Source organism: Zonotrichia leucophrys, chromosome 2 (assembly GCF_028769735.1).
Source record: "Zonotrichia leucophrys gambelii isolate GWCS_2022_RI chromosome 2, RI_Zleu_2.0, whole genome shotgun sequence".
NCBI classification, from domain to species: Eukaryota; Metazoa; Chordata; class Aves; order Passeriformes; family Passerellidae; genus Zonotrichia; species Zonotrichia leucophrys.
Window position 1 is genome coordinate 116,477,314 of NC_088171.1, and position 19,242 is coordinate 116,496,555.

At 36.4% G+C, this 19,242-nt stretch overlaps 1 protein-coding gene across 7 annotated transcripts in view; it reads left to right on the top strand.

Annotated features, from left to right (window-relative positions):
• CHD7 (chromodomain helicase DNA binding protein 7) overlaps nucleotides 1-19,242 on the top strand; it is a 133,477-nt gene that overhangs the window by 90,195 nt on the left and 24,040 nt on the right. For all 7 annotated transcript variants that reach the window (XM_064706139.1, XM_064706138.1, XM_064706144.1 and 4 more), the window contains 9 exons: nucleotides 2,285-2,340; nucleotides 3,724-3,838; nucleotides 5,199-5,282; nucleotides 6,262-6,399; nucleotides 6,496-6,617; nucleotides 7,045-7,288; nucleotides 11,881-12,057; nucleotides 13,381-13,524; nucleotides 15,717-15,972. In XM_064706139.1, coding sequence (XP_064562209.1) covers nucleotides 2,285-2,340; nucleotides 3,724-3,838; nucleotides 5,199-5,282; nucleotides 6,262-6,399; nucleotides 6,496-6,617; nucleotides 7,045-7,288; nucleotides 11,881-12,057; nucleotides 13,381-13,524; nucleotides 15,717-15,972 — 1,336 coding nt within the window. The remainder of the gene's footprint in view (nucleotides 1-2,284; nucleotides 2,341-3,723; nucleotides 3,839-5,198; nucleotides 5,283-6,261; nucleotides 6,400-6,495; nucleotides 6,618-7,044; nucleotides 7,289-11,880; nucleotides 12,058-13,380; nucleotides 13,525-15,716; nucleotides 15,973-19,242) is intronic.

Sequence of the window (19,242 nt, forward strand, 5' to 3'; positions counted from 1 at the left end):
TTTGAAGTGTCTTGCATTCCCCAAGTCTGCCATTTGTTATTTTAGGATGTCTGTGTAATCAGTTTGGGGAGAATTTTGCATAAATGTTCTATCTCACCTTTTTGCCTGGTTAATATATGTGTACAGGTAGTGAGGAGTGCACAGTGACATCAGAGGTATAAGCTGCTGTCTCATACACCCTAAAGTGATGTACTGTCAACCTCTGCTTGGGTGCTGACAGTTGTAATTTGATTAAATTTTTGGAGGAGGGCATAAGGGCTGAATGGCAGACAAAGATTTTAAAAATATTTTTTCTTTTTGCTTAGGAGAATCTTTGATGCACTCTCATGGAACATCTAATAACATAGACCAGTTAACATTACCTATTAGACAATACAAAATTGTGTTTTACTCATGAGAGTTACAGAATTTATCAAGATGTGCATTGTAAATTATTATTATTAAGTTGGCAGCTGACAGAAAATATGTTTGACTGAAATGCTGCTGAGGGGAGTGAAGTTGGTTAATATGAAACCTCTATATAAAGGTGTTTAATGATGTTGTCATTGTAATACTGATGGATCTCAAAGGATTCTGGTTTAAGAGTAATCAAAGCGACTTGGCTGTAATACATTTTAGATAATAAAAGAAGTTAATGTCTTAAAATTAGGGTTGACTTCTTAAAGACTAATTTTGCCTCAGGGCAATGAATAGGTTCCAATAATGTGGTCTCCAGCTTCTTTTTTCAATGCAGTTTTGATCTCTAAATATTAATATTGTCTTGAGAAAGGGTCTTCTGAATTTTCTGTTTTAAAAAGAATCTTGATGGTTCTCAGATTTCTTTCCTTTGCCCATGTCTTTGTGAGTGTCAGAGAATTTCTCCCCTGTGTTTGGGTTTAGAGGATGGTTTGGAAAGCTTATCTACTTTGATGGAAGATTCAAGATCAAGAGGTAGCACTAGGAATCTTCTTCCATTTCTTTAGGGAGAAATAGGCAGAATCTGGTATTGTTTCTCTCTCTAGGAAGGAATACAAACAGACTGTACTGGAGTGATGTAAATGCTAAACTGAAACTCCCTTGCTACTCAGGAAGTAAAGGAATACTGAGTGAATCAGGGACTGGGAATGCATGAACTTCACTGTGCTAGAACACAGTTTAATGCAGCTGCTACTGTTGTTCTTTAATTGCACTGCTGTGGAGGTGAAACCTAGCCAGCAACTAAAAATGACAGTTCAAGTTTCAGAGTAGTCCCTCTTGTGTGTGTGTGTGTTTGTATGTATTTTAAATATATGTAGGAAAATACAAAAGTTGATTTATGCAGCAGTCAACAGTTCTGCCCGCTTAATGCTGCATACACAGTATTTATTACAGATGATGTTGTCCCTGATGAAATGTTTGAACCAGAAAATGCTGCTCTATTTAAAACTTTCCTAAAGTTCATTAGTAAAAACAAACAGTTAATGTTGTGACATAATCTGAATTCTAAATGTGTGCCTGGTGCACTGTCCTTAGTTTGTCCTGTGGCTGGGTTAAGGAGCAATTCAACAAAGTATTACATGCCATATGTTATGCAATACTTTGGCACCAGGGATAAGTTAAGGGTAGCTCAACTCTTAGCACTGAATGCCCTTGGTTTTGCTGGTTTGTGTCACAACTTTAACCTTGCTTTAAATGTAGTTTTTGGGTGTTAATTTAATTTGGCTGCTCTGTATGTGAGACATCTTGCCTGAGTGAATTTAATTGCACCATTGAGTAAAACTAAAGCCATGAACACTGATGCACTACAATTCTAGCAGAGGTATAAGGTTTAGTTTTATATGGCTTCTTGTTTGGAGTTATTAACTATATGGAGGAATAAACCCCCTTTAAAACTCTTTTTTAAAACATTACAAAACCCACAATGTAAAGTTGCTATGAGCCAGCCAAAAATAATACATATGGCATTCAGGAGTGCAGTTGCTAATTGGCTGCTGCCTGAGAAAATGGTACACTTGGCTTCTACTTAACACTGTGGGTTTGGCAGAAAGCCAGATTTGGGGTGAGGTTGTGAATGAAGCTGCATGTGGTTAGGGAGGAGTTCAAATGATTCATGTCTTGGAAGTTGTAGTAAGCAGTGCAGTATGTACTTGGGTAAGCAGCTGGAGGAAACTCCTCACCCATGTCCGCCCCCACAAACCTTTTCCTACACCTCCACTTGTGTCTCTGTATGGGGACCATAGTCCATATCTCAGACAGTTTTTAAATAGTTTAATAAGTTGGGCTATTTAGAGATTTAATTCATGTTTCAACATTTCTTTTCTTTTAGACGGAGAACGGAGAGGAAGTAGAAGTAGAGGAGTTCTATGTAAAGTATAAAAACTTGTAAGTAAAATTATGGGTTTGATTGCTATCCTTAAGTTCATATAACTTCCAAATAGCATTCAAAACTGGTTTTGTAACTGATACAAATTATTATCAAAATTTAAGCATATCTAATGTTTAATCCAAAACCGTGAATAATAAACAGGGGAATACCTTACATTGGTGGTACAGGGTTTGATAGTGTTGTTTCAATTTGTGTTCTCTCCAAAAAATTAAATCCACAGGTTAAATTGCTCTGCTATTAAATACTTAAAGACTCATTATGCATGCAGACTCATGAGCACACACCTGTGCTGTTGTAGGTCTAACTGCAAGTGTAGAGTGTGTGCAAACTACTCAAACATAACCCTTGATGTTGTATCAAAAACAAGATTTATGTTGAACAAAATGTCTAAGATAACAAACAAATGAGATGGCTTTCAGCATTCCAGCAGATTGTTACCCCTCCTTGAAAGGAATGTAATTGTGGTGAGAGCAGCATGTTGTTTTGCTTCTGGACTCTAAAACTGCAATGCAATCGGTATTTAAAATAAAACACTTCATAACTGGATAAGCTCACTTTTCTTGTAGGAAAATAGCACACCTTGTGTATTTTTGCCAAATTTTCTGTCTGAGAGACAGAAATCTGCTTTAAGGGTGCTTGTGTCAGCTAACTGCATGTAGTTGACTTCACTTTAAATATGCTGTCATTTTTGTATCCTTTGCACTATATTGTTGATTGTATAATGTTGAATTGCTTAATTATGCTTTATTTAGTTTTATTACATAGACATAATTTTTGTGTTAACTGTGCTGTCTTAGCACTAGAGCTTTTGACAGACTAAATTTATGGAGTGGGACAAGTCACTTTGGCAGAGATACTGTTCTTTCTATGTTGCATTTACAAGGGGGTTTTCTTTTCTCTCTGTCAGTCTTGAAAGACTCACAAGTAATTTTGAGTTACAATGCTGTTCTCACAAAAAAATTATATAGGATGGTAGTACTTAAAATATTTGCATCTTTTTATTAACTTATGAAAATCCTACTCTTTTCAAGAATATGATATTAAATAGTGACTTTAGCATAAGTGTCTTGTATAGTAATTATGTTTTAAATATGTCCAATAAAAATCATTCTAGTTTTGTGCCAAATTAAGTATAGAGGGTATGTATTCAAATTTTGAGTGGGAGTTGTTTCTATTTCCTGACAAGTTTCTCTATTAGTAAGTATAATTACTTTCAGTAAAGATGATTGGTTAATAACCTCTGTGGTAAAGAAGATAGTGTCACGTTTTCCAAGCATAGCACCACGACATGCTGGAAAGATCTAGTTGTACTAGTGGAATAAATCAGGAGTGCAATGGAAGCAGAGTTTTGAGTAAGATTTTTCTGTTTCATCTTCTAGTTCTTACCTTCACTGTCAGTGGGCATCTGTGGAAGAGCTGGACAAAGACAAGAGAATTCAGCAGAAGATTAAGCGGTTTAAGGCAAAACAGGGCCAGAATAAATTCCTTTCTGAAGTACGATTTTTTTTTTTTTGGTTTGTTTCTTTTTGGTGTTTAAGGAATATTCTTAGGAATTCTTGTTCCATATTCAAGCATTACAATTTGGATAACTCTGTGATATATCAGTAGCACCTATTCTGGTATAAAGCATTCTGGATGCAAGTCTTGCAAGTTTATGAAAGTCATCTGTCCTGATTGTATGCTTTTTCCTGTAGTTTTGGTTGGTTTTTTTTTCCTTGAAGTGAGTGGCTAGTTATTAGCCTTGTAAGCCTGACTGAATCAGTACCATGTCTTTTTTTCTCAGGAGCTGATTATGCCAGAAGAAATGCATGCTTTTTTTCTATGTTATGGACTGCTGCTCACTAGGGATTCAAAGCTTTTTATCATCAATTTAATTTCACTTAGAGCCATAAGCAGAAATGTGGCAGGGGTCCTGTCAATAAAAGACCAGATCTGCTGATTTGTGTCTCTGAAAGATTACCTTTTAGAAAAATGCTGTCTTTTAAGAAAAAAAATTAGTCTTCATGAGCTACTCTGTTTATTTATTTATATTTATTTTTACTGTATCATTCAAGCTGAAACAAAAAACCTGTTGCAAATTGAAAATTTCCACCTGTTCTAAGTGAAGATAGCTGGAATTGTTTCCTTTTTCTCTTTTTAATATATTTCCAAATGGATCACAAGTTACTGTAAATATTTGGAATTTGTCATTGTTTCAGAAAAAGCTCTTAAAATATACCGTTTTTAGTCCTTTTGTCTGTCTCTTTGGTTGAAGTGGATCTTAAAACTCAAAATGAAATGCAATGCTTTAGTATGGCAGAGAATCCTATAAGTTGTTTAAGGCATCGGAACAAACCTGACAAGTTGTGATTTTTAGAGAAACTGTGTATGCATGCATTGTGTTTTCTCTGCTTTTGAAATAATAATCTTTAAATCTTGCTTGTAAAGCGTTAGACAATTCCTGTAGTTAAAATAATCCAAAGGCACTTAGAGTACAAGGCTCTAATTTCTTTATTGCAAGCTGTAGTTTTCAAGAATGCTAAATGCATTGCATGCCATAAGCCTTTTCGATTGCTCATTAGTGAATTGTAATTTCACACTTCATTTAAAATATTCTTAAACATTCTCTCACAGTAAAAGGTTTCACACAGTAATTAAGAGGCCCAGTTAACAAAGTCTGAGAAGTCTGATTCCCTCACGGGGAATGATCTTGCTGAATTGTAGCATTTCAATTAACATGTTGAAGTTTGCCAAATATAAATTCTGTGTCACCGTGACCCAAAATATTATTGCCTGGTGAAATATATAATCATTTTTCCTCTCAGGAAGGGCTAATAGAGATGTCTTTTATATTTTTGCCTCTCTCCTTGAACAGATTGATGATGAACTTTTTAATCCAGATTATGTGGAAGTTGATCGAATCATGGATTTTTCACGTAGCACAGATGATAATGGAGAGGTAAACAAAACTTTGTTTAGTGCATCTCTAGTCATACAGACATTGTGTTTAGAATTTCTTGTTTAAATTCTATATATTAATATTATTATTAATATCTAATATATTAATTAGACTTTATTTAACATTTACAGAAACTACCACAATATATATGTATAAAAAGTAGGAACATGTTTGAGAAAACATTGGCTAATGTAGCAGTTTCTCTTAAATAAAGGAGGTTAAGTGAGAATTCCAAACTTTTTAATAAGTTACCTTTTTTTTTTAAGAAAAGCACACAAAGCAACCAACCAAAAGGCAAGAACAGCGAAGAAGTTATTTAATATTGTAGATATATTGAAGATATTTATTATTGTGGAAATAGGATGTTCATGTATGTAATGCAAAATTTAAATGAAAATTGCAAGGAAGAGTCTTAGCTAAATGTCATAATGGTTTAGACTACCTGTTACAGAAGAAGTCCTGAACTCACCGTTTCTCTATTTTTAATGGCTTGTTCTGCAAAGAGGATGATTTTGTCTTCCAGCAGATTCCTTTTTGGTCCTGGGAGAATAGGAAGCTTCACTGGCAGTGTCTGTTTCCATGTTACTCTGTCAGTGAATGGTGACTTGGTTGACTTGTCTGTTACAAAGTTTCTGATGACGCTGATAAACCAGTCGATTTTTAAATATGTAGTAAAGCATAGAATTGTAAGGGCTGAAATGGGAATATGGTTTTGCTTCTAAATTTTAGTCTAACCTTACTGATTTCAAATGTGTTCTGCTCATTTTGCTGGTAAGCCTGCATTCTCCAGGTTCTCAATTTACTTGGTTAGGTTGTCAAGGTGTCAGCCTTCTGTTTGCTTATCCTTCTGGCTGAATCAGGCATGCAAGTCTGATCAAGCTTTTTGAATTTCATCTAGCCTGCAGATCTCCTGTAAGAAAGGGTACACACTTTTATTCTTTCTGTATTGTGAGATAATGTAATTTTTGTCTTAACACAGCCTGTCACGCATTATCTGGTGAAGTGGTGTTCGCTTCCTTACGAGGACAGCACTTGGGAGCTCAAGCAAGACATCGACCAAGCCAAGATCGAAGAATTTGAGAAACTGATGTCTAGGGAGCCAGAAATGGAGCGTGTGGTAAGAATTGACTCTATATAGAAGATTTTATTTGAAAATAGTAAAGTAATGTGGTCTTTTAGAAACCACTAATGGGATTTGCTGTATTTGAAACAGGAGCGACCTCCTGCCGATGACTGGAAGAAATCGGAGAGTTCCAGGGAGTATAAAAACAATAACAAACTCAGGGAATACCAGTTGGAGGGAGTAAACTGGCTTCTTTTCAATTGGTACAACACGTACGTAAAACATAGCTTACTGCTGAATCCTGCATTGGAAAAGCTTTTATATATTTTATTTAAAATAGCAGTCTTTTAAAGTAACCTGCTAAAGTGAGAATCATTTACATGTCTCATTTTTTGCTGCAGTAGTCATATACAAACTAATTTGGGGTGGAACATGAATATTTCAGATAGATTCTTGTGGCAAGTGCTTTGGGTTCATGCATGTCCCTGCTGCTCCTTCCTCCCCCTTGTGAACTTGAGAGGTAGATAGAAGGGATGTATGCATGCTGACTGCCTCACAAATCATAACATTTAAAATGCAAAATGTTATGATGCCTTTTCATTCTAGAAATATCTGCTTTATTCAGGTTATTGCCTTACTGATTTTCTATGTTTTAAGTTGGGAATAAATAATTCAGCCAGTTTTTATTCTTGTTTTCAGACGAAACTGCATTTTAGCAGATGAAATGGGGTTGGGAAAGACTATCCAGTCCATTACGTTTCTCTATGAGATATATTTGAAAGGAATCCATGGTCCTTTCTTGGTTATTGCACCATTGTCCACAATTCCCAACTGGGAAAGGGAGTTCCGCACCTGGACAGAGTTGAATGTGGTTGTGTATCATGGGAGTCAGGCGAGCCGGCGGACCATTCAGTTGTATGAAATGTATTTCAAAGATCCACAGGTAAAAGCTCTTCACCTTTCTTTTTGTCTTTTTTTTGTATATGCTTTACAGTTGTTTATTAGTTTAAGCATCAATTAGTTTTTCAGTACTGGTATGTTAGGTTTCAGTTAGAAATACAGATGCATGTTATAAGAATGCTTTTTAATAGTGAGCAGTATCTCTCTGGGAATAAAGGGGCACCATGAAATGGTGCAACTTTTGTTTAGGGTTTCATTCTTTCATGCAAGGGTTTTGTTATTTTGTGTTTCTGAGGGGAGCTGGCAGAAGAGCTTCTTAATGGAGAAATTCCTTTAAGTGGAACTAAGCTTAAAAATCAATCTTTGCCTACCATTCCAGGAAAGACCTGCTTGCAGAAATTAAACTTGTCAATTCCTCTTTATCAAATTTTGTAAGTCAGATATATGTTGAATGTGTGTTACTGCGCTTAGATTGAATAGTTGTGAGTGAAGGAAAGCAGAAATTAACTAGGGGTAGAAACAGAAAACAGAAGCTAAGAGGAGCAGCAGAACCCTACTCCTAAGTGCATGGCTTTTCCCAGAGTAAACAGAATTAAGGGAAATAAAATGTGCACACACTGAATGTTATTGCAGAACAATAAAATATGCCTCCTATAAGAGAGAAAAAGGGTAGAAGTTCAACCTGTGGAGTACAATTTTCAACTGAGCTTTAAAAAGTGATAGTGGTGAATTCATACATTTAGATTTTCTTTAAAGCATTTATTTTACACCACTGGACATTTTGATTAATAAACTAGAAGGATATAAAATCAATATGGCACACATTAAGTGGATTTAAAACTGGCTAGCTGATATTTCTTGATGTAATTGTTAATGAGAAGTGATTTGCATTTCCAGCATAGTTCTTCAGGGATTGGTTCATGTCCATGAGCTATATAACTTACCAATGACCTGAAAGAAAACATAAAATCATTACTGAGGAAGTTTTCGACTGACACAAAGATGTGGAGAGTGGTAAATTATTAAGACAGTTCATGGATACAGAGTTAGCTGTATTACTTAATAAATTGGATCCAATCTAGCAATAATCAGAATAGCTAAATGCAGGGCTGTCTGTGGACAAGGCATGAAGATGATTCTTACCACAGGGAGAGCTCAGCTCTGGGAAGGCTGTAAGACAAAAGCAGACCTTTTTTTGTCATGGCACGTGAGCAATTAAACCACTGTGACACCATGGTTAAAAGGGCTGGTGTAGTGCAAGTGCATGGGAGCAAACAAATCTTTAATATAAAGAAGAGAAAAGCCTTCTCCTCTGTCAGTGATGTGATCAGTGGTCCAATTCTGCTTAGTGCTCACTTCATGCCCTCAAAGTGTGTTGAAAAACCAGAGTCTTAGAGCAAAGCTATAAGAGAGATTGAACGATAAAAAATATGCTTTTACAGGTAAAAAACTGATTAAAAACTGTTCTGAAGGTGATGACTGTGGCACAACTTGACATGCCATTACGGCAAACAGAAAGAAGTATGTATTTAAACATATGAGAGAAACGCATAGTAATTTACATTAGTTGGAAGTTACAGCTGTGTGGTCTAGAAAATGACTGTTTTCTCAGCAATTTATCAAAGAAACTTTTAAATGAAAATCATATCTGCATTTGTTGAAGATTTATTTGAGTAACAGTTGCTTTATTGAGGTCTGGTGCGCCAGAGAAGCTGTGTATGTCCCAGTCCACAGCAGGAGTGCTGGAGCTAGATGATCTTTAAGGTCTCAATCCAGGCCATTCTATTAATTTCTAATATTCTTTATGGTAATTCTCACATTTAGCTTCTTACCTAGATGTATAATACACAAATGAAGTGGGATTGAAATCAGTTTTTCTGATTTTAAAATAATTTCTTAGCAGAGATCGATATTTTATATCATTTCAAAATTTGGGTTTGTACAAGTACTGTCTCTGCTGAATAGTTTGCTGTGTTAAAAATCATGTTTGTTTGCTATTTGAGTGGTGCTTGTTCTCAGCATGTTCTTCCCCTTAACAGTTACTTAGCATGAAGCCTGAAGGAATGTCATCTGAAAAATCCCACTTATTGTGCAAATTCTTAGTTATTTTGGCAATGTTGTTTCATTGATTTAACGGTAACTAAAGGGATCTACAGCAAGATGCAGCAGAAAGTTTTGTTCCCCCATTGCCATGTTCTTAACTCAATTCTTGCCGTGAGCATGGCAGTCATTTTACCCCATAGTGAGTAATGACAAAGCACTCATGGCACAGAAAAATGAATGATTTTCTGCTGGCTTTGCTCCCTGAACTGTCTTAAGAGTTGAATCAGACAATTACTGCATTTAGAGATAAAGGAGAAATGGAAAGAACTCATCCTTTTGGTGGCAGCTAGCTTAGATGTGTCACAAAATCACCTTCTGTGTTTCATTCTTTGTAAGAGTGTCAGCTGTGAAACACATGGTGGAAACCAAAAACAGGGAAAAAAATCTCTTCATGTTCTGAAAAAGAGTCCCCATGTAGTGTTCACTCTGTCATTCTCCAAAGTACCATCACTGGGAATAAGATGGGAGACAAAAAGGGAGCAAAAGAAGACATGATTTAGCAGCATAATTTCTAGTTCCCTTGCCAGACACATCAACCCGGATATCAGGCATCTTTGGCTTTTTAGGTCTTATTATGAAAAGAGGCTTCTCAATCTGAGCTGTTTCTCAAAAAGACAATTGAACGTTGAGAGTGTGTGAGTGGCTTTTGAAGGGCAGTAACAACAGAGAGCGTGCATAAGAAGCACCTACCCTATGTCCATTAGTGGGATTTTTCAGGGTCAGCCCCAGTTACTAGAGTCAAGTTGTTGTGAAATGCTAAAGAGTAGTCAATAATAAAATAAGTTTCTGCAGTGGTGTGACTTCATCAGTAAGGAAGGACCTGGTGTTATCAGAGACATTCTGCTGTGAGGTTCACATAGAGAAGCTTGTTCTGGTGTTCCTGAGCAATATAACTGAAAGCTCTTCCTAGGGGCCCTTCCCTGGTTGGAATATCAAACAAACCATGTGCTTTTTCTGTATTATCCCACCTCTGAGAAGGAGTTCTGCTTTAAGATTACAAAACCTGTATGTGCCAAATACAGCTAATGACGGAGACTTGGAAAAGAGCTGACTTGGTTTGTGGTGGAAATTTACTTGGCTCGTGAAAAGGTTACTGCATTTCAGTTTGCTGGCTTTCAAAGCTGCCCACTTAGTGTATCTTCATCTGCTGTTTGTTAAGTAACAGCTTTTTTTTGCCCCTAACAAGATAAATATTTCTGGACTATGCCATGAGAAAGCATTGTTGGGCAGGTCATTACTCCCTCTGAAATGCTCTTGATTTGAGTAGGCAGATTTAATGCTGAGTTCAGGATATCAGGTTTTCAATAATTTCATTGAGTCAGTAGTCAGTTCTGATCCCCATGGTTTGGAGAGGATTCTATGCAGGTCACTTATAAAAGGATTCAGTCTTGCACAGGTCTAAGGGAAGAAATGGTCACCTTACTGTAAAATATGTGTTTCTTTTGAAATGTATTCAATATACAACCCATGACAGAGTCCTTTGAAAATGTGGAATAGCTTTGAACTTGTGTAATGCTCATCCTTACAGAGACAGTTTTTCTGCACAGACCCAGTGACACTGGAGGTACCAAATTACATTTTTCTTTGAACAGCATTGGGAAGAAGCTTAGCATAATGTCAGAAAGATGCTCATTTCGTGTTCCTGAATAAAGTTTATTCAGGTTTTTTTTAAAACAGTCTTTATATCAGTGCTGAAAATAAGACTGAACTAATGAACCAGTGAATATGGTGTCAGACATCAAGTTAATTGTCCTGTTGAACTTTGCTTAACACAGACTTAGAAAAGTAGTATGGAATTGTATGCAGATACACATTCTGCAATTAGAAGCTCAGATATTTGCTTCTGCTAAAGCTGTTCACTAGAGCTGCTGTAGATTCCCCATCCCTGGAAGTGTTCAAGGCCAGATGGAACAGAGCTTTAAGCAACCTGGTCTAGTGGAAGGCATCCCTGCTCACGGCAAGGGTGTTGTTACTAGATGGGCCTTCAAGGTCCCTTCCAATCCAAGCCATTCTATGAACTGTAGGTGTTTTGAATCCCGAGTGTCTATTGGGGAAAAAAAATTATAACAGTGAGCACAATATTCAAATAGTCATAAAAAGCAAACCTTAATGCACTCTTGCTGTATTTGGATTGTTTGGGAGGACCTTCATGTACCTTCAATTCAAGTAGAAAGAGAATTTTCTTGATGAAGTCTGAAAACCTTATTTCAATATTGCAGCAATACATTAATGCCTCAAGGCATTAGTATAATCCATATGAATTACAACTGAAATACTTGTAGAACTTCTTGGTAATCAATGTGCAGTGATACTGTAGGCCTATTTACAGGATTAAAAACAGCTATCATGAAGCCAGTAGCAAGCTTACAGAATTGTATTTCCCCATTTAGTCAGGAACAACGACTTAATTTGCTATAAATGTCTTGTCCATTCTACTATTTTGTATTTTTAAAAAATAAAATTTGATGGTGAAACAAATTGCTTCCTTTCTTTGCCAGGGAGTTTATTTTTAACATTTGCTGTTCCTTTTAGGGTCGTGTGATAAAGGGGTCCTACAAGTTCCATGCCATTATCACAACATTTGAAATGATCTTGACTGACTGCCCAGAGCTGCGTAACATTCCATGGCGTTGCGTGGTCATTGATGAGGCCCACAGGCTGAAAAACAGGAACTGTAAGCTTTTGGAAGGACTCAAGATGATGGATCTGGTCAGTGTGAATCTCTCTTATCTTTGAGTCTTCTGTAGTTTTATTACTTCTGATTTATGGTTTAATCAAAAAGTAAAATAAAAGGGTTTTTTCTCAAGTAAATCATCAGGTGTTAAGGCGAATAAGAGAATGCAGATGAGAAAGTATAAAATACCTGGAAGCATATGCATACCTTCAGTTTTGAAGTGCTGATATTTAATAAGTTTTTTCATTGATTTAGGTGTAGAATAATGTGGATTCTCCTAAGACAATAAGAATAAATTTATTCTTTCCTTTCTCTCCCTTCATGTGAGGTAATCCATAGTCACTTCTTCACATAGACATTTATTTAAAAGTGTAATGTGGTCAGGTGGCCTAATTTGGCCATGAGAGTTAAACTACTCTGCATTAATATCAGCTGTAATGTTAATTTGTTGTGTGGCCATTAGGATATTCTTTCATATTGACTAAGTAAGGGCAAGTGAGTTGGTTTCTGATGCTTACATAAATATGTAAAAAAACAGGTGCATTAACCTCACAGAGAAAAATAAGATAATGTGACGATATTTACCTTTTAAAAGACACAATAATTACTTTGTTTTGGGCAGAATATTCTTTTAAAATGTGAGAACAATGCAGTCATGCTAAACTAATACCTGTAATTCAGTCTTTTAAAATGCTGTATACCTTTTGTTTTTCTTATTGTGGTTGCTGTTAGAGGAAAGCAGAGCTTACAGTCTTACAGACTACAGATAGAGATATGGGACTTTTCACATTAGTTCTTGTTACTCTGCTAAATTTATGTTTGGCCCTGGGCTAGTTGCTGAACCTCTCTGGGCTCCTTCTCTAAAGCTACTTTAATCTCTGCCACTCTTATGCTCTTTAGCATGTAGTAGGAAAGTAGAACTCTGCTTCAGTTTTCCTGTTAGATCCTGTGTTGATCTCCTGGCCTGAGGAGATCAGTGCACTGAGGTCAGTTGGAGGTGTCATAAATAAATTAGTTTTTACTGGAAATGATGGATTAGGTTCAATGTTACTTTGCCATCTGAAGTTCATTGTACTTGTGAAAGGGATGGGACATTGTGGGCCAGTAAAATCTGTTCTTGTATCTTGGAGGACTTTTGGAGCTGCTTAAGTAGGAAAGTGTTTTTCTGGCTATCACTGAAGGAACACCAGAGTACCAGTTAGAAATGTCCTGAGAACAGTTTTATGTAAGTAGCTGGGGGAGGGGAGAGGAAGCAAAGGTGAGACAGACATATGGTGACAAGGGGAAAGAATTTTGTGTATTTTTCCATTGGAAATTAAAGTGATGGATTCCTAGGCAACTGTTTCTTAACCTTTCAGGAGCATAAAGTGCTGCTTACTGGAACCCCTTTGCAAAACACAGTAGAAGAGCTGTTTAGCTTGCTTCACTTCTTGGAACCAGGTCGCTTTCCATCAGAAACCACATTCATGCAAGAATTTGGGGATCTTAAAACTGAAGAGCAGGTAAACTTATCTTGCACAAGTACTTTTCTATTTAGATACTTACTTTTCTATTTAGATATTGTGAATGTATCCATTTTATTGTGTATGAACTTCATTACTTGCTTTTTAAAATAATACCTATTTTTTTCCTGCAATACCATGGTGGGTTTATCCTTTTTTTTTTTCTTTCTTTGTTTATTTTCATTTAGTTGAGGGTTTTCTGCTTTTGGTCAAAAGTAATTCTGCCTTTTCACTGTTCTGGGCTTTTTTTTTTTGTGTTTTTTTTTTTTTTTTTAGTTCTTTGTCCATTGGTCTTGCAGAAACAGGAAGACATTCATTTTATTAAAATGTAGTGTTTAAAAAATAGAGGTGGGGTGTCTTGTAATGGTTTCTGGATGAAAATACTTCCATGAGAATTAACTTGTACGTTGACATTCTTCCTTAAGCATCAGAGTGAAGGGACTCTCCCTGTAACTTCTGTGGAATTAATTACTGAGAGTTTTCTCAGTGACGTAAGTGCAAACAGGAACATACTAGAAACCCAGTTTAACAAGAGGTAACCAAATAGAGGGAGTTTTTTTTTTACTCAGAAATAGATTTCTTGAGCTGTCCAAGAGAAGAAATGCATAAATTAATACAAAATAAAAGACCCTAGTTGCAACATGTGTTATATCTCAAATGTAAAATGTTTCTTTGTATGTATCAAAATGTTTTAAAAGGCCAAACCACCTTAATATTAGGAGGTAACTGAAGCATGGCATTTTAATTTGGCCCTTTGCTTCCTGTGGTAATAACTGCATGTATTTTTGTATGTAACTTTGCTGGCTTTGTGTGAAAATTCAACTTTTGATATCTTTCAACTTTTGCTTTCTTGAATTTGTTGACTTTCTTTGAGAACAACTCTTTCACACATCATAGTCTTAAGTTACAAAATAGCTCTTCCTCTGGCCCCTGGCCTCCTGGCAAAATAGGATACGTTTCCATAGGTTGTGCATGCTATTACTTGTCAGTCAGAATGGACACTGACCTGGCTGAAAGTGAGCCAGCTCTGATGCAGAAGCCATGTAGACCTGTTAATGAAGTGTTTGAACTGGAGCTAATATATGCCAGCTCAAAATGACTGGAAGCTTTTGAATCCATACATGGAACTATTACTAAAATAATGCCAATGGCAGATCAGAATTAGATTGGTTCAACAAGTTCAGGAGAACTTCTTTATCTGTTGACACAGATGTTTTGGAATTGGGTTTAAGTGGTGGGACAGGTTATGTGTTAAAGGCTTGGGGTTTCCTCTCCATTCCTTGCAGTTGTATTCCCTATATTTTCTCAGTTGTTCATCCCTCTCTGCTAATTAACTTTTCTGTTTTGAAGTTGGTTTATTACTAAGGAAATTATGTAAATTCAGGAGAAAGTGTTTTCTGTTCATATTTCTGCTGTGTAGCTCTGCATCAGGAGATGACCAATTTCAGGGTGAATTAGTAGCTCTTCAGCACTGAGATGGTTTGTACTTTGAAGCACTACCTAAAACAACCTAAATGCCAGGTGTTTCTTTTTTAAATGTGGAATACATTTGAGTTTTTTATGTAAGAGACTTTACAAAAACTCAAACTTAACTTAAGCCTTAGCCTTAGATCTAGCCTTAGGATGTGTCTTAATGAATATTCCACAAAACCTGTGGACACTAAAAATAATCAGTGTTATAAGTGGTAACAGAAATACAATGTTTTCATTTTTAGACCAATCCTAAATAGTTTTCTACTTCAGTGGATGTCAAAACTAGGGAAATAAGAAAATAATTAGAAGCAGATACCTAAAGTGGGAAAATAGCGTTAAATACTGATTAGTAATTAGAAGTGAACTGCAAAAATTATCTTAAAAGTGTCAGATTTGCTAATTTAATGAAGGGTTACTTGGCATGATTTGTGTGCAGTACTGTCCCTGTCTGGAAGGATAGTTCTGAGCGAGATCTATTTAATTACAGACATCACTAAACAGAAGGACTGCACACCAAAAATAGACTTTAGAAATGTGTGTGTCACTGAGTTGACAAGGAGAACTTGCTGCTGAGTCACTGAAGAAAGATTTTTTTACAATGCTCTCTACTTGGCATTTGAGGTAGAAAACAAGGTTCTTAGGATGAAGGAAATTGAAAAAAGAATATTTGATTTCTAGCAGTTTTAATTCAGTTATTTTATTAAACATATGTTTTCCAGGTGCAAAAACTGCAAGCTATTTTGAAGCCGATGATGCTGAGACGTCTCAAAGAGGATGTGGAAAAGAACCTGGCCCCCAAAGAGGAAACCATCATTGAAGTTGAGCTGACAAATATTCAGAAGAAATACTATCGTGCTATTCTTGAAAAGAATTTCACATTTCTTTCCAAGGGCGGAGGTCAGGCAAATGTACCTAATCTTTTAAACACTATGATGGAACTAAGAAAATGCTGCAATCATCCATACCTTATTAATGGTAGGCTGCCTACTTTTCTCCTCATTTGAAAAATGGTTATAAAAATGTCTACTATGTATAAATTCTATTTTAGCATGTCTTTTTATTTATTCATTTATTTTAAGTAGAAAAGTGAGATAACCTTTTAGATTCTCACAGGTATGGATATCTGCTAGCCAGGACAGCGCTGCTGTTGCAGCTGCTTTTTTCTGTGCTGCTTTTTTTAAGGCTTCCTGACAGACTTAGCCTGGGCTGAGTTAATGTTTGTATTATAAAGTTTTCCTTTCTGTTCTTTGTGAAAAACAAGACTTCAGTTATCATGCAGGTTGTTGGATGGTAGCATGAATATGGTAATTTTTTCTTCACTTATAGTTGGCTGCTACTTACTTTCTTGCTGTCAAACATCATAAGGTAGTAACTTAAAATTTTCTAATAAAAGTTGCAGAGTAAGAAATCATGATTGAGCCTGCTTTCATGACCACCTCTTGTCAGTTACTTTTCTTAATTTGACTAGTAAGAGAAAGATGAGGGTGAATGTCATACTAGACTTCAGTGGCTTTTTGTGTGTGATGATATTGGGTTTAGATTAGGATTATCTTTGGCAAGTAGTATGGAATCATAAAATATCTTAAGTCAAAAGGGAGCCATAGGGATTATTGAGTCCAACTCCCTGCTCCTAACAGAACTACCTAAAACTAAATCATATCACCTAAGGACCAGATGGGTCTTGAACTCTACTTGTGGTGCCATGACCACTTCCCTGGGGAGGCTGTTAAGTGACCAGCCCTGTGATGAACCAGCCATTTCTGTCTGAAGTGTGCTAAACTTGTATGTGCTGGTCACTTCTTCCCTTTGAGGGTGTAACCCAAGTCTCTAGATAGGGTTGCATTCTACTAGTTTCTTGTTTCCCAACTCCTGTTTCTAACTAGTTATGATTTATGGTTGGTTTATGCTGGTTATAGGCTTCATGATGAAAGACTGTTTTGTTCCAGAGCCATATGTGTTTTCAGGATTTTTATTGTATGACTTCCATATTGCAGTACTTAAGTTTTTTTTCCTTGACATTTTTTGTTTAAATGGGAGGAGATGCTTAAACTGATTCATGAAATTACATCTAATTACATTTCATGCACAAGTAATTATTTCAGAGACATAATAAAGGCTTAGTCCAAAGGACTTCAACTTGTCCATGCTGGTGACTGTTCAGTTTCTAAACTCATATGGCATATACTAAAGTAGCTTTGTGGTTCTGGTGCAGGGTTTGTTGGGGGTTTTTACTTGATTTTTTGGCTTAAGTTAATCCATTGCATAAACGAGTTTATCAGAATAGTTTAGGCTGTTCAGGTTATGGGTGTCTGAATTGATGCTTCTTGGCTTTCAGCTAGTTTTTAACTTTGCTATTATTTTTCCTTATTTCATGTTTATTGAAAGAAAAAAAAAGAATATTTTGCTTCTACTTTGCTTTGTCAAATAGAGTTTATGAGCAGTGTTGCCTACCGCAGTGATTTTTTTTTCCTCAGAAATCTTGTATCATTTAATATAATTAAGAGACTCATAAAGTTCAGGTGGTAATTTAGAAAACCTCAGATTTTTTATTAGTGTATCTTAATAAAGGGAGGTGGGTTTGTCTCTTAATGCATCTGCCTTTATCAAACATTTTTGTGATGTTTGGAACCTTTGGACTTGCATGGTATCATTCAGCAACATGGCAGGTGGCTTGAGCCTTCAGATTTGATGGGAAAAAGAAATCCTGATCTTTTAGTGTGGAGATGGAACTAAACAAATACATCCTTTGTAGTTCTAGGGCAGAAAATACTCCTACATGCTGTAGTCATCTTAGCCCAAGGTTTTATTTTGCTGATTGAAATTTAACAACTTTGCAGTTAGTGTAATGGCACAAGTTATTTATTTTATTTCTGCTCAGAGTTTTTGCAGTGCGAGTACTTAAGGATGCCTAGTATTCTCCTGGTGAATGATTTCTTACAGTAACAAGTTCTGTTTTCTGCTTTTATAAGTGTCTCTGAATCCGCATTTTCATCCCAGTTTGTGGGGTTTGTGAGCAAGCATTTTTATTTGAACATTTGAATCTGTTTTGTTTTGTGTAAGAGTTGCAAACAAGTCTTCTATATAACTTCAATTAAGGCTATATGATGGAAGTAGTATAGTAGGAGTTGAATGTAAAGTGGGGGTTTTTGTTTCTTTCTTGATTGATGGATGTGTTCTGCTGAGACTAGGAGTAGGCTTCTAGAGGTAGTTACAGCATGTTGGATATTCTCCAGTCAGCTTGGGTAAAGCCTTGTCTGTCATTTTTCTTAGGGCTGGACTCCTTGTTTTCTCCATAGCAACCATTCTCAAGTATTTATACATTGTTCCTCTCTCTATCTCCAAGAACCAGCAGTGGGGAATGCCTCTATAGTTACACATCTTAGTGTTGACCTCCAGAAAGGCTCCTTACTCTGTTTGTTGTGCCCTCTTGAGCCCAGGAAACCTCTCCTAATGAAGAATAGAAGTGGAGGTTTCCCTGATTGACCAACCCCACATTCAAATACATTCCTTTCATGCTGTGCTAAATATCAGCTAGAATAGGAAGCAATTTTAGACTGGCAAGTACTGCATCAAGTAACTTTTGGGTAACAGGCTGCTCAGTGGACATGATGTAATTGCAATTGATGTAGGAATTAAAAAAAAAAAAAAAAAGATGGTCTTCTACAGGATTTACCTTGGACAGTGTTATTGAAAGAACAGATTTTTGGAATTATCTGTACTGGGTTTGGGTCTTGGTGAGACCAAGCTCCGATACTGTAAATTCACCGTTCAATAGACCAGATTGTGGGTTTGTTGTGGTGTGGTTTGCTTTTGCAGATGCTGTTCTTGCATATTGCTTCACAGTAGTGAAACTTAAATCTGGATATTGCAGTTGAGTCAGAAATAATTGCTGTAACCTGGAAAGATGACTGAAATTACTGTACAGGAGCTGCTTGACAGCCTGCTGTATCCTGGAATTGCCAAAGTTCAGTACAGAGTCAGAGATTTACTGCCCAAAATTCTGCCCATTTTACGAAGATGGGCAGTGATATGATTGAAGGGAACTTTGAGTGTCTGCTTTACACTCATTTCATTTGGGTGTACTTTCCTTATGTGCGAACCTTTAGGATGATCCAGGGAGTGCAGATCAGGAAAATCTAGGGATGTAAAGCTATCGTGAAATGCAGTCGCACCTTGAGTCCATGGTTCTGTAAAAGGGAGTGGTGTGAGCTCGGGAGCAGCACAGAGCTGAATTGCCAAAGTTCA